This window comes from Equus caballus, chromosome 28 (genome assembly GCF_041296265.1).
Source record: "Equus caballus isolate H_3958 breed thoroughbred chromosome 28, TB-T2T, whole genome shotgun sequence".
NCBI lineage: Eukaryota > Metazoa > Chordata > Mammalia > Perissodactyla > Equidae > Equus > Equus caballus.
Window position 1 is genome coordinate 47,966,458 of NC_091711.1, and position 12,783 is coordinate 47,979,240.

General features: G+C 55.3%; 1 protein-coding gene across 1 annotated transcript in view; it reads right to left on the bottom strand.

The window, feature by feature from the left end:
- CERK (ceramide kinase) overlaps positions 1-12,783 on the bottom strand; it is a 63,769-nt gene that overhangs the window by 4,474 nt on the left and 46,512 nt on the right. Inside the window, exons 7-12 of the mRNA XM_070254072.1 lie at positions 8,613-8,687; positions 7,567-7,719; positions 5,090-5,195; positions 3,492-3,568; positions 2,155-2,360; positions 1,088-1,296 (exon numbers count right to left, since the gene is read on the bottom strand). Coding sequence (XP_070110173.1) covers positions 1,088-1,296; positions 2,155-2,360; positions 3,492-3,568; positions 5,090-5,195; positions 7,567-7,719; positions 8,613-8,687 — 826 coding nt within the window. The remainder of the gene's footprint in view (positions 1-1,087; positions 1,297-2,154; positions 2,361-3,491; positions 3,569-5,089; positions 5,196-7,566; positions 7,720-8,612; positions 8,688-12,783) is intronic.

Consider the following 12,783-nt stretch of genomic DNA (forward strand, 5'->3'; position numbering starts at 1 on the left):
GAAATCCCTGTGTGTGAGACCGGCTCGACGGGTCTTCCTGTGACATTTGTGGACGTGAGCTGGGCAGTCGCTGCCACACTGACCACATCCTGGCAGCAAGCACAGGCGCATGTGGACGTGGGACTCGGAGGTCTGAGGACTGCCCTCTCCCCAGCTCTGTTCGGATGCTGATGGCAGAGCCGGTTGGTGGAGAAGTCACTTACAGTGGGGAATTATAAACAGTGACGTTCACGTTATCTTAAGCGCTGTGACTTGAAACACCGAAGGGAGCACCTGTCACCCATCTTTCCACGCAGCGGGATTGGGGGCCTCACGTCCTCCACACTCTTATCATCAGTGAGTGTCAGTTTGGTTTCCTTAAAGCAGACCAAGATCTTAATGACATTCGCAGACACTACAGATCCTTCCAGAACTTTACAGTTCTCCCCTAATCTCAGATAATTTTTGCACCCACACTTCATTTAATACCTTTTTAAAAAAGAACTTCTTTTACTGTGTCTTTCCATGGGGAAAAAAACGTTTTTTGCACTCATATTTCATCTGGTTATGTCACATTTAATTAGATTACAGACTTCTAATCCCAAATACAATGGGCCCCAACAGGTATGGGGGGGACCCACTTCTCATAGTCCACCAGCTGGAGGGGCGGGCGGCGCCGTCCTGCACTGGGCACCAGCACCGAGGCCGAAGGCCTGGGCAGCGGGCTGGGCTCCTGAGGCCGGAACGCCTCCTGGTGGATTCAGTGACCCCAGGACTTAGAAAGCACCCATGAAGGCAGGTTTGTTTGTTCAGTTAGTTAGGAAAAGAGAGAGAGAATGCCAGGGCAAAAGACCCATGCCAGTGCTAGGGGTGCAAGGCATGGAAGAGAAAAATAATAAAATCGAGGGGCTTCTAAAACCTGTGGAAATTATCAACACCCTTGCATCTCTCCAAAATTATGATGATGGCATCTCATTGGGCATTTGCAACACATGCTGACAGTTTAGGGTATAAGTTGTAAGATGCTCAGAGCCCCTGGGAGCACCTGGTGGCACCTGTCCGCTGAGGCACACTCTAGGATGCTATGACCAGAGGGCCCCTCGCTCACCTGACCTCGATGGCAGGACTGTTCAGAATCTCCCCGTCACAGTTCCAGGAACTGTTGGACACGGTGCAACAGCACAGCGGGTGGTCGCTGCAGATCTGCCCAAACCGCTTCTTGCCCCTCTCCTTGAGGTTGCGGTCCTCATCCTCCACGTGCCTCGACGTAAACTGGAATTTCTTGACTCGATAAACTTCAACAAAAGTGAAGTCAAACTGCCAAGAGACGGGGAAAGGGGCAATCATGCGCTACGAGTGTGGGGAGGGGACAGCCCGTGTGTCTGCGGCGCGGGTCAGCAATCCTCTCCCCCCCGGCACCCTCGAGTCCTCGAGGACGTGGCCACGGGGCAGTGCCTGGAGCTGCTCTTCCCAGCTCACTGAGCACAAGCAGAGGAGAGAAACCGGACACCTGCCTTCCCAGGCGCTCTCCCACGCTCCGCACCTGGAAACCCCTCGCATCCGCGCCGAGGACCCGAGACGTCCGGGAGCCCCTGACAGCGACCTGTGGAATTCTTTATTACCTTTCTAACGAGCACTATTTAAAGAGCTGCGTAAGACACTATTGGACTAGATCTTAAATGCAATTTAACTTTAAAAAGAACAACTGACTGCAGTCAGAGACTGACCACAGTTCCAGTTCTCTCGATATCGTTAGACTCCCGGGTCTCCCCTTGTGTTAACCATGAGGAAGCCAGGACGACACAAAGGGCTGCTGGAAGGGTCTGACTGGAGCCCCTTTCTTGGAGACTGAACATTTTATTGTGAGCGACCTTCGAAGGCAACATAACATCTCACCGGGTCTCTTTGTCCTGTCTTTAAACATGAAGAGAAACGACAGGAAGATATATGAAAACACTCACGCCTCCTAGTTTCTGTGCTCAAAGATTTTATATTTTTAAATGAGCTTCTACAAGGAGTAACTGTGACTAAGCTTAAAATGGGCGAAAGGCAAAGAGAAACGCCTGTCCTTCTTTCTGTTGGCTTCAGTAACGGAATCCTACAATCCATAGATCAGGGTAGCCCGGACAGGACCCGCTCGCTGACACACACCCTGAGGAAGGGCGTTCCACCCACCTGGTCGTGATGGTTGGTGTGCCTGACGAGAAACCTCAGAAAGTTGAACCTGGAGCATTTCCGGATGAGGATGAGGTCGGAAGCCCCGTCTCCCAAGTGTGCAGCAGGGGAGAGGCCTCTGTGGCTCCGGTGACAAGCGCAGGACATGTTCGCATTGTTGATGGCCAGGAACTTCCCGCAGATGACCTTCCACTCCTCCACCTCCTCTGAAGCAGAAAGAAGCATTGCGGACGTGGCACTAAATATGGGGGCGCGGACAGGCAGGCGGGGCGTCCTGAGATGACAAGGGGCCGGACTGTCCCTCCGAATTCTCTGTGCTCTCGACTCCCTATCACTCACACAAAGAAAATCGTGCTGACTGCTCTGCCGAGAGGGTCACCTCCCAAAAGGCAGAGCCACCTCCCTGGTCCTCACCTCGGGACTTTTGGACAACAACTTAGAACAGAACTCACCAGATCTGGCCATCTGATTTTATGTGGCCTGTCAACTAAGAATGATTTTCACATTTTTAAATGGTTGAAATAAATCAAAAGAAAAATAATATTTTGTGACATATGAAAATTATCTGGGCTGGCTGGCCCTGTGGCCTAGTGGTTAATCACACACTCCTCTTTGGTGGCCGGGGATCTGTGGGTTCAGATCCCGGGTGCAGACCTACATATCGCTCATCAAGCCATGCTGTGGCGGGGTCCCACATACAAAATAGAGGAACATGGGTACAGACATTAGCTCAGGATGAAATCTTCCTCAAGAAAAAAAAAGAGAGACAGACAGACAAGAACATCTACAGAACCTCTATCTGAAATCACCCAAAACTGAAAACAACCTAAATCTCCATCAGCACTAGCATGAAAAATCAATTTTGATCTATTCAGACAATTGAGAACCATACAGAAATAAAAAAGAACAAACTGTTGCTAAAAAGAAAAAGAAAAAAATTACCTGAAACTCAAATTTCAGTGCCCATAAATAAAGTTTTGGGAACACAGACGGGCCCACTCCTTTCCGAGTGGCTGGCAAAGCCTGAAGGCTTTACTATAAACCCTTAACAGAAACACGTGCCGACCCCCATTCTAGAGCATTCTAGAGGAGAGGAGCCTGGCTGGCACCAGGCGGCTGTCCAGAGAAGACGGCACACATGGGTGCTTCTACGCAATCTACTCTTCCCCAGAGCCTGGCCCACGGCAACCACTTGTTGGTGCCTGGAGCTAAAGAGAAGACGCAAGCACGCGCAGGGCAGCACAGAGCCGGAAAGACGGCTGGGGACGGGCACCTGCTGCCCGATTCCAGAACTGGAACCTCACACATCTCGGTGGGGAGCGTCTCTGAGACCTTACCAGTGTTCTCCAGACCGTACAAGGACCGCTTCTGCTCCTCCTCCAGCTGCTGCTTGCTCTGCCTGCAGACGGAGCACCTGAGGACAGAACGGCCCCGGCTTCCTTTAATGTGGACATTTTACAACGAAAAGCACATGCTCAGCACATATTTATAGAAGTATTTCAGTTCTTATCATACAACAGAAAGTTCCATTTCAAAGGCTTAACTAAAAATATTTCTCTTGCATATTAATTTGAATTCTCAAAATTAGATATACTTTTAAAACTTACACGTCAACATGTCCTCTAAAATTTGGAAACATAGTAAGTACAAAGCGCCCTCTGAGGCCGTTGTGACGGCGCGCTGAGAGCCGGCCCTGCTTGGCCCGGGTGCGGGCGCAGCCCTGGCCCACACACAGCAAGGAAGGGACGACTCCCCCGGGGTTCCTGGGCTCAGACTTCCTTCCCTTTCAGGTAACAGCTACTACGCCGGTTCTCTGTGCCAGCCAATAACAGGCAAGTAAATAACTCAGAACAGTTCACTCAGAACTTAGCCGTTAGTCTAGAAGGAATTTGCATCGTGGGCAGCTCTGGACTCACGCTGTTGAACAGGCCGAGTGTTCATGCTGGTGAGATGGGCTCATCCACACCGAGTCAGCGATGCAATGAATAAAATGCTGTCTGCCTCTAACTATCTGATTTTATGGCCTCAAACTCTTCCCCTTAAGGAGGAAGGGACCGGGAAGGAAAAGCAGGGACAAGATGGTGGACCCATGCTCCGCTGTCACTATCGGGCCGCAGCCTGCCCAATTTTAAGACTCTTTCAGGTTCTGCTTTAATCTGGTCACGTGCTACGGGAGGAACGGGGGGCGTCAGGCAGGAAGGAGCTGCCGCTTGTCATCGCGCATCCACAGTCACAGGGACAGTGATGCCAGACTAGCGCCCGGACTCCAGGGGGAGGCCGCCAGCCCTCTCAGCTGTCGCTGACTCTCAACCTCGCCTCTCCTGGGGGTCGGCTCCTCCTCTTGGCGCCTGCTGGCTGTCCGTGCCCTCCCCGCAGGGGACGGGGGACTGGCTCCCCCTTCGTAACTGCTGGGTGGTGCCCACCTTGGAGCGTGAGCAAAAACAGAAGTGCAGATGGGAGGCTCCACGCACCTCTCCTGCTGAAAACACATGTCCGTGCAGGCTAGCTCGGCCTGTGGCCCCCGCGGGGGCCGGCACACAGCTGTCAGTGTGATGGCTGTCTCTCATCGTTGTTTGCATGCGTTTTCACCCAGCAGACCCCCAAAAGGGGGCAGGGGAGCCCCTCGCGGGAGCAGACCAGTTGATGAGAGCCCTCCCTTGAGCGGACGATGGGGACTCGGCCCAACACAAGGCCTCCCCTCGGGTCCCATCTGCGGCACAGGGGCCTGTCACAGCAAGGGTGTGGCAAGACACCCTCTCCCCAGGGTGTGTGTGACCCCGGAAGCCCTACCTAACCTCCGTCCCCGCCAGGCAGCGTGTATCCAGTGTCCCCCATCTGCATTTGTGCATCCACCTTCACAACAGGAGCCAAACGCAGACAGCCCTGCTCACATCACGTGATCACCACAGACACAAACGAGGGAGGGGGCGCTTACCCTGCCCGGCATGGCTTCACGTCCCGTGGAGATCCCACTGTGTGCTGGGCCGGGAGGAAGGACACCGTTCCTTCGTAGCAGTGATGCGACAGGAAGGTCTTCAGCCCTGAGGACAGAGCGCCGTGGAGAGAAAGCACCGCCAGCATCACGTCGTGGTTATGACACGTGCTTACCAGCCTCCGAAGCCTCTGCGAGAGCAGATCCCTAGGACGCCTCGAGACCCCGAGCATCTGCAGAAGACGCAGGCACGGGCCCACACGAGCCACATTCCTGGTGCCACTGAGGGGAGCTGCAGGGTCCCCGCCCCCCGCCAGCGCCTCTGAGACCCCACGTGATCAGAGCAGGAAGGGATCTGGCCATATGGGCGCCTGGTCACCAGGCTGCTTTCCACGCTGGCAAAGTGGACGTCTCTGCCACCAGTGACCCCTCATGGCCTCACGCACATGGTCTGCATGTTCTGACGTGATTCTGCCCGTGGGTCAATGCGGGACAGATGCCTTGAAGCCCCTGACACCTGCAGGACTTTGAAGGAGGTGCACCTCAGGGCTGACCCACCAAGGCCATCTCTCTGCTCCGGCAAGACTGTCGGTGAAGCCCCCGCATCCCCCGCAACTTTGCCCTCCTGGAAGAACTCCAGACAGAGGCCAGGGCAGCAGTGCCACCACGAGACCATGCCAGCTCCTCTGGCAAACTGTGGTGTGCTCTCGCTGTGCTGCTGTCCCTTACTTGCCACAGCTAGAGACAAAGCCACTTCCTTGCCCCTGCCCCACTGTGCCTGGCATAAATCTGACTAGCTGTCTGGAGAAGCCCACCCAGCAGGACATGGGGGAGTGGGGCCTGAGGGGCCCTGGGCCACAGTGGGGACCATGCAGTATCCTGTGAGTCTAACAGTGACACCAATCCTGGTGTCAGATGCTGGGCTGGTGCTGGCCACAGTCACTTGTAGTGTTATGGTGAGGCCCCTGTACCCCCGACGCTGAGGCCTCCCTCCCCCAACATGGTGGCCAGGCCCCACCTGTTATGTGTCATCACCGCAGGGTGACGAGCTTTCAGCCCAGTGTGCACGGCCCAGTGGTGGACGCCACCTGCCCAGGGGTCACGCTCCCACAGCCTCGGCAGGTTGGCACTGCCCGTCCTCACACCCGCAGACCTGGCCCTGCCCATCCTGCCCTGCGGGAGCCTGGCATGTGGCTGGCACCAGGATACGCTTAGTAATGATCTGCCCTGTGGCGAAACAGCTCCCCAGTTGCCCCCTGGCGTCCACCCTGCTCTGGCCCCTCCTCCCCTGTGGGTGGCTCTGGCCTCTCCTCTGCTCCCTCCCCCAGGGGTCCACCTGCCAGCTCGCTTCCTCGCTGAAGTGATGGTGCACAGCCAGACTCCCACTGGGTGTCCCCTCTCCCAGCCTCCACCTCCAGGGCGGCCTCTCCTGGGTTCCAGTGTCCCCGTCCCTGTCTGTCCCTGGATGGGCCCACGTGCGTGTCCTGCTTGCCCCTAAAGGGCCACGTCTCCTTCACATCTCTCTCCACTCTGCCTCCACAGCGCCTCCTGCCTCCAGGCGTTTCCTCATCCACGAAACCCAGATCCCACCACCTCGCCTCACCGTGAGGCAGCCACCGGCTGGGGACGGGGATGCAAAGACGAGAAACAGCGCTGCCTCAGAGCTCTCGTCCAGGGGGGGTGACTGGCCACAGGCCATGTGCTGCGGTGGGGACGGGGCGTGTAGTGGCCCTGGGACCTTGATGCGGTGACTTGGCGAGAGGAGCTGCAGGCTCCACAACGCGTCATCGGGAAACAGCACCAGGAGGTCACTGAAATGCCTGTGGCTTTCCTGATTTCCTTGTTGTTTCTTTTCTAAGTTAAGGTTTTAATAAATATATGACTTTGCCACGTTTTACATTTTAATCTTAAAGCCAGAATGTAGTTTTAATTTAATTAGGTCTTTTTTAATACATAGAGCTCACCCAGTTTCTATTCCTTTCTCTCTCAAGAAAAGGGTTTAGATTTTAGTATTTGACATTTTTCAATTAAATTTAATACAGATTTACCCAAAAGCAAACTCTAAAGGGCAGTGACCGGATAAATGACATTCATTAAATATGGCCAAGGAATTCATCTGAGCGACAAGAGTGCCAAACTTTAACTTCTACATCCTTTCAAACTCCTTTTTGGCACTTAAAAGCTGAAAATTCAGGTGATGTCGCCCACTAGCTGAACGTGCGGACTGTCACTTGGTGGGATCTGGACCCGGCTTCCGTTTGCTCTGAGTTCCGGCTCTGTGACGGGTCAGAGCAGCCTGGCCTGACAGGGACCCCGGTGTCCTTGGGGCGTCCCGGGAACCTGGTGGACTCACACCACTTGGTAGCGACAGGGACGCGAGGGACGCGAGGGACGCGTCTCCACCCTCACGGGCGCCGTGCAGCTTAAACCGGAGGACGCGTGTGCAAACACACGGCTCACCGAGCACTGTCTTGAGTTACCTGAGAAGTTGTACCTGGCGAGGCCCATCCAGCGCTTCTTCTCGCTGTCCTTGATGATGTCCCCGTAGAAGCCGTAGCCCAGCAGGGACACAAAGTAGCGCAGCAGAGTGCTGTTGTGGTGCACGGAGGACACGTCCAGGGGCAGCGAGTCCCCTGCCGAGAGAGGCGCCCGTGGAACCCTGCCCTTCGCCCCCGCCCCCAGCCGGCCAGGGTCGCTCAATGACAACGTGAACCATGCAGGAGGCGGGCAGGGGTCGGCTCTCCTGGGGCACTGGGTCTCCTGTTCTTGATTCTAATGACACAATTTGACTCAGATTTCCAAAACGGGCTTGGAAAGCTGTTCTGTAGGGACAGAACAGGAGTGTATCCACGAAGCTGTTAAAGGTCACTCATCGAAAGGAACGTGGATTTGACAATGAAGGAAAGGTGCGTGGCGTTTTAAAATACAAAATCATAACATTTCTGTGACTTTGGGTACGACACGAGTCGCACCGTCAGCAGGGACGACGCGGGAGAGGGAGCCCGTGTCTGTCGCACAGGCGCCCGGACAGAGGGGAGCAGCATCCACAGCCGCTCCTGCCTTTCCGACCCCGAGACAAGGAGCAGGCTTCCTGCCCCGGGACGCGCATTCCAGAGGAGCAGGGACAGACAGCGGCCAGGACGCACAAGGAGCACTGTGGGCAGCCGTGGACTCTGGCCTGGGGAGGCTGTCCTGACAGGGTGACGGGGCGGAGCCCTGACAGAGACGACAGCAGAGAGCAGAGCAAGGGACGTGTCTGGGACAGAGGGGCAGCCCGGCCAGCGCACGGGGACGCCGCCTCCGGGTGGGGGGTTCAGAGCAGTGGGTCACGTTTTTGAAGGATCCCTCTGATGGCCGTGGGAAGATGGGGCGGGACAGGAGGCGGCAGACACGGACCCCTGCTGGCAGTGGGGTCGAGGGCGTGAGGACAGTGAGCTCCGGGCCACCATGAGTTCCCGCAAGGTTAACACGCTGACTGCTGTGCACAGAGCCTCCTCTGGCCACAGCCACCGAAAAAGGGACCTACCCAGGATGATGTGCAAGGTCGACGTCTCCACATCGTTTATGCCGACCGTCGAATAACACACACAATCTGTTGACCCTGAAAAGGGAAAAAGAAGGTTCTTAATGTTATTATAAGAACTCAGAGTCGTAGCGGGCTTCCCGCTGAGCAAGTGGTCTGTTCTTGCTTTTCTTCCACAGCTTTGGAGTAAATAAGGAAAAAATGCAATTTACCTACAAAGTGAATATTAGAAATATTTAGATTGATTCATCAAAAATATTGAGATCAGAGGCCAGCCTGGTGGCGCAGCGGTTAAGTTCATGTGTTCTGCTTCGGCAGCCTGGGGTTCACCGGTTCAGATCCCGGGCGCAGACCTACTCACTGCTTATCAGGCCATGCTGTGGCAGGCGTCCCCCATATAAAGTAGAGGAAGATGGGCACGGATGTTAGCTCAGGGCCAGTCTTCCTCAGCAAAAGGAGGAGGATTGGCAGCGGATGTTAGCTCAGAGCCAATCTTCCTCAAAAAAAAATTGAGAGAAACCTTGCAATGGTATCAGCAAGCTCTTGAGCCCCATCTTGGGCAGCAGAGCCCCCTGAGAAGTGCCTGCGGTGGTGGCTCAGCGCTCTGCAGGGCGTGTCCTCCGCAGCTGCCGCAAAGACGGCTGCAAAGGGAATCTGCTCGAGGCGTCGCCAGTGGGACAGGGGACATGACGCCAGGACAGAAGCAGCTCCACGTGTCACAGAAACGCACTTTAGCTTCTCCATGTGTGCGGTCAGAGGACCAGAGCCCTGGCCCTTCCCTGGGGCATGGGGGCCTGGCGGCCACCAGCCCAGGCGTGAGGGGCCAGGTGGTCCGGCTCTGCACCCTGCTGAACATGGCGAGCACATGCCTGATGGCAGCCAGGGGTCAACCTCCTCCCGCTGGCCGGCTTGGCTGTAGACGGGGTGACCTCAGAGTACCAGCCAGCACTGGATCCCTGAGCGTGGCAATGATGCTGCTACTGGTCCTCGCTGGTCTGTCCTGGTTCCAACTGGGGTACAATCCAGGCACTGTTCTCAGCCCGAGTGGGCGGAGAATCTCCCCAGGTGCTTGTTTACAAAGAGACCCCTGAACACTGCCCCCCGAGATTCTCACTCAGTAGGGCCGGGATGGGGCTGAGCAATCTGAATCTCGACAGATCTGCTCGATCGTTGAAAAAGCCTAGTCTACAATTCCCGAGGATCACCTGGGTGACAGCATCTAAAATCGCACAGTATTGCCCAGACACGCCCCGCACAGACCCAGATCCATGGGGGCGTAACCACAGAGTTAGCAGGCCCAGAAGCCGCGCCACTGCAGGGCCCAGATGCTCGCCCTCAGGCCCCAGAGCAATCCACAAGTCTGTCGGCATAAGTGTCTTCCATTGAACCTGAAAGTTCATGGTTCCCAACAGCCGGGTGAGCCCGCGAGCCCCCCTCCGTCTACTGGAGGAACAGCGTCCCCACACTTTGAGGTCAGAGGGCAAGGATGGCTCTTGATCACTATCTAAGCTGACGTGCGACCTCTGCTGGTTGGTAACATACAAACACACAAATGTCTATGTTCATACATATATTTTTCTTTTCTGTTAATCTTAACCTAAAGAATTGAGAGACATCTCACTCCAAAAATGAGCCAAAAAGTAAAAAATTTTTAAATGAAGATTTAAGATCATAGGAGTGACTAATTCTTAAAACGTCATTAACAGTATCTAAGAAAAACTCTGTGTTTCGGACTCTGTCCCACACCCTTCATCTTTATAAGGGTACCCGAAAAATAAGGATAAACATTTCTGAGAGAACAAACTCCAAAAGAGCCACTGAATTATTTGAACCGGGGGTAGAGTCCTTCACGTCCCTAGGACTTTCCAGAATTGCCACAGAGCCCGCTGGCTCCCCTCCTGTGTCTAGTGCACTGTTCACTTTCTTCACAAACCATCCTTTAGGACAAAGCTGACCAGACACCCAACCTGCCTGCGTTTCCTCAGAGGTGACCTGTGTGATCAACATCTGCAGACAGTAGAAATTCAGCCTGATCTCCGGGAAAATGCAGGGCCCATGTCCGTCCCCACTCTGCACCGCGTCCCATAAACGCAGAGCTTCCAAGCCCACTGTCGTCCCTGGGTCTGTCTAGAACCTAATTGCTCTGTGTCAAGAGGCAGTTAGAAGGCTTGGGAAGGAGCTTCCAGGAGGGCTCTGTCCTGTGAACAGCACTTGTCTCTGACGGTGCCACATGCTCCCTTCACAACCACTGCAAAGATGGGCTGGTGACCGACCTCAAGGACAGCGGCCCGTCATTCAGCAGCTGCCTGAGGGGCATCTCACGGAGGGAGGAGGGGCGGGACGGGCAGCGGGCAGGGTCTTTCTGGTCAGATGCTCGGGCCTGGGCCGCGCCTCGGGCTCCGGGGCCCTGGGAGGACGTGGCCCACGTCTCCAGAGGAAGACTTCACTCTACAGGAAGTCACTGCAAACGCTTCCACTGAGAGCGTACGACGGCGCAGAGCCAAAGGGCACCTGAACCTGGAGGCGAAGCAGAGAACTTTGTGGGGCCCCGCCCCTGGACCAGGGGACACACGTCCACTCTCCATGTCATCTGGGTCCTTGGGGCAATGAATATGATAGGTAAACTGAGTTTCTAAAAGGTTTCAGGGATTACTTTGCTGAAAAATCAGATTTTTAAAGAAAGTAATCAGTTCAGCTTACTCCCTCCTCAGAACCCTTCCTGAGGCCACCGTGCCTCTCTCCCTGCATCTCCACCTCCGCTCTGCCTCTGCCTCACCTGGCTCACGCCACCTGACCTCTGACAGCACCACCCACAGCCAAGCTTGCTCCTGCCTCGGGGCCTTTGCACGGGCCACTCCTCCTGCCTGAAATATCTTGCCCAGATGCAGGGCTCTGTCCTCCCCGTCCTGGGCCTCAGGTCTGTGTCAGGCCTTAACGGCCTCCCTGAGCACCCTGTCTGGACCAGTGTGCCCCCCATGCCCCATGGCTCGACACTCTATTTCTTTTTTGTTGTTGTTTCGCAGGGACAGAGTCGCCCTGAGCTAACATCTGTTGCCAATCTTCCTTTTTTTTTCTCCCCAAAGCCCCAGTGCATGGTTGTACATCCTGGTTGTTCAGTCCCTCCAGTTCTTCCACGTGAGCCGCTGCCACAGCATGGCTACTGACAAATGGGTGGTGTGGTTCTACAAGCGGAAAATGAACCCGGGCCGCTGCAGCATGAGCGCAGAATTGTAACCACTACGGCATCAGGGCTGGCTCCCTTCATTTCTTACTTAGCGTCTGTCTCTCCCCCTGGCCTGTGTGTGCCCTGCCTGTTCACTCCCGGCTTGAGAAATCTGTTGAATGAATGCATGATGACTGACTGAAGGAATGAACTGCCAGAGCCCCGGGGTGACTTCAGGTCGTGGAATCCTGATGTTTCGGTTTGAAGAGGCCGCCTGGCTGGCAGCTGGAGCCATCAGACAACTGCCGCAAGTCCACGCAAACATCCTGGTGCTTACTCGTCCCCAAAACCCCATTTCTCCCTCGTTTAACTTTGTCACTTTTAACAAAAGTGACATCCCTCTAGGATACAAAGTAACTCCCAATTATTTCTTCAAATATCTGTGTGGTAAGACCTTGACCCAGAGGAAGCCCCAGCTGGAGAGGTAAGATCTGGTTCCTGGGGGCGTCGTGACTTGGTTCTGGCATCGACTCGTGACAGGCACCTGTGCCCTCGGCACCCCTGGCCATGCACTTACCCTTGACGGCGTCAGCTGTGTGTCTCCCTCCCAGCCCCACGGCTCATGGTCCCGTCGGGGATGCCACCCTCCCGGGAAGCTTAGTCCCCGCCCAGGACGGAGCAGGCAGCAGGCACGCACTATCCTCTGGCCACAACAGTCAAGCTAACTGCCGCCCTTCTGCCTTTTCCTGTGTGAGACACAGCCCTTCTGAGAAGGAGGCAGAAGCAAGAAAATTCCCTTCCCAGGGGAGCTTAGCCCGGCCTTAAGTTCCAGTACACTTTCCTGTTGCTCAAAGTGCAGTGCTTAGAAGCGAGCATGTGTGACGGCTTGTCCCCACTCAGGAGCCTGGGACGACTCCTGCAGGTGCTGGCACAGTGTGGCAGCCGCACGACACGCTTCTGGAAAGGAATCGGACTGGTGAGTTGATCTGCAGCGCATCTCCAGCTATACAC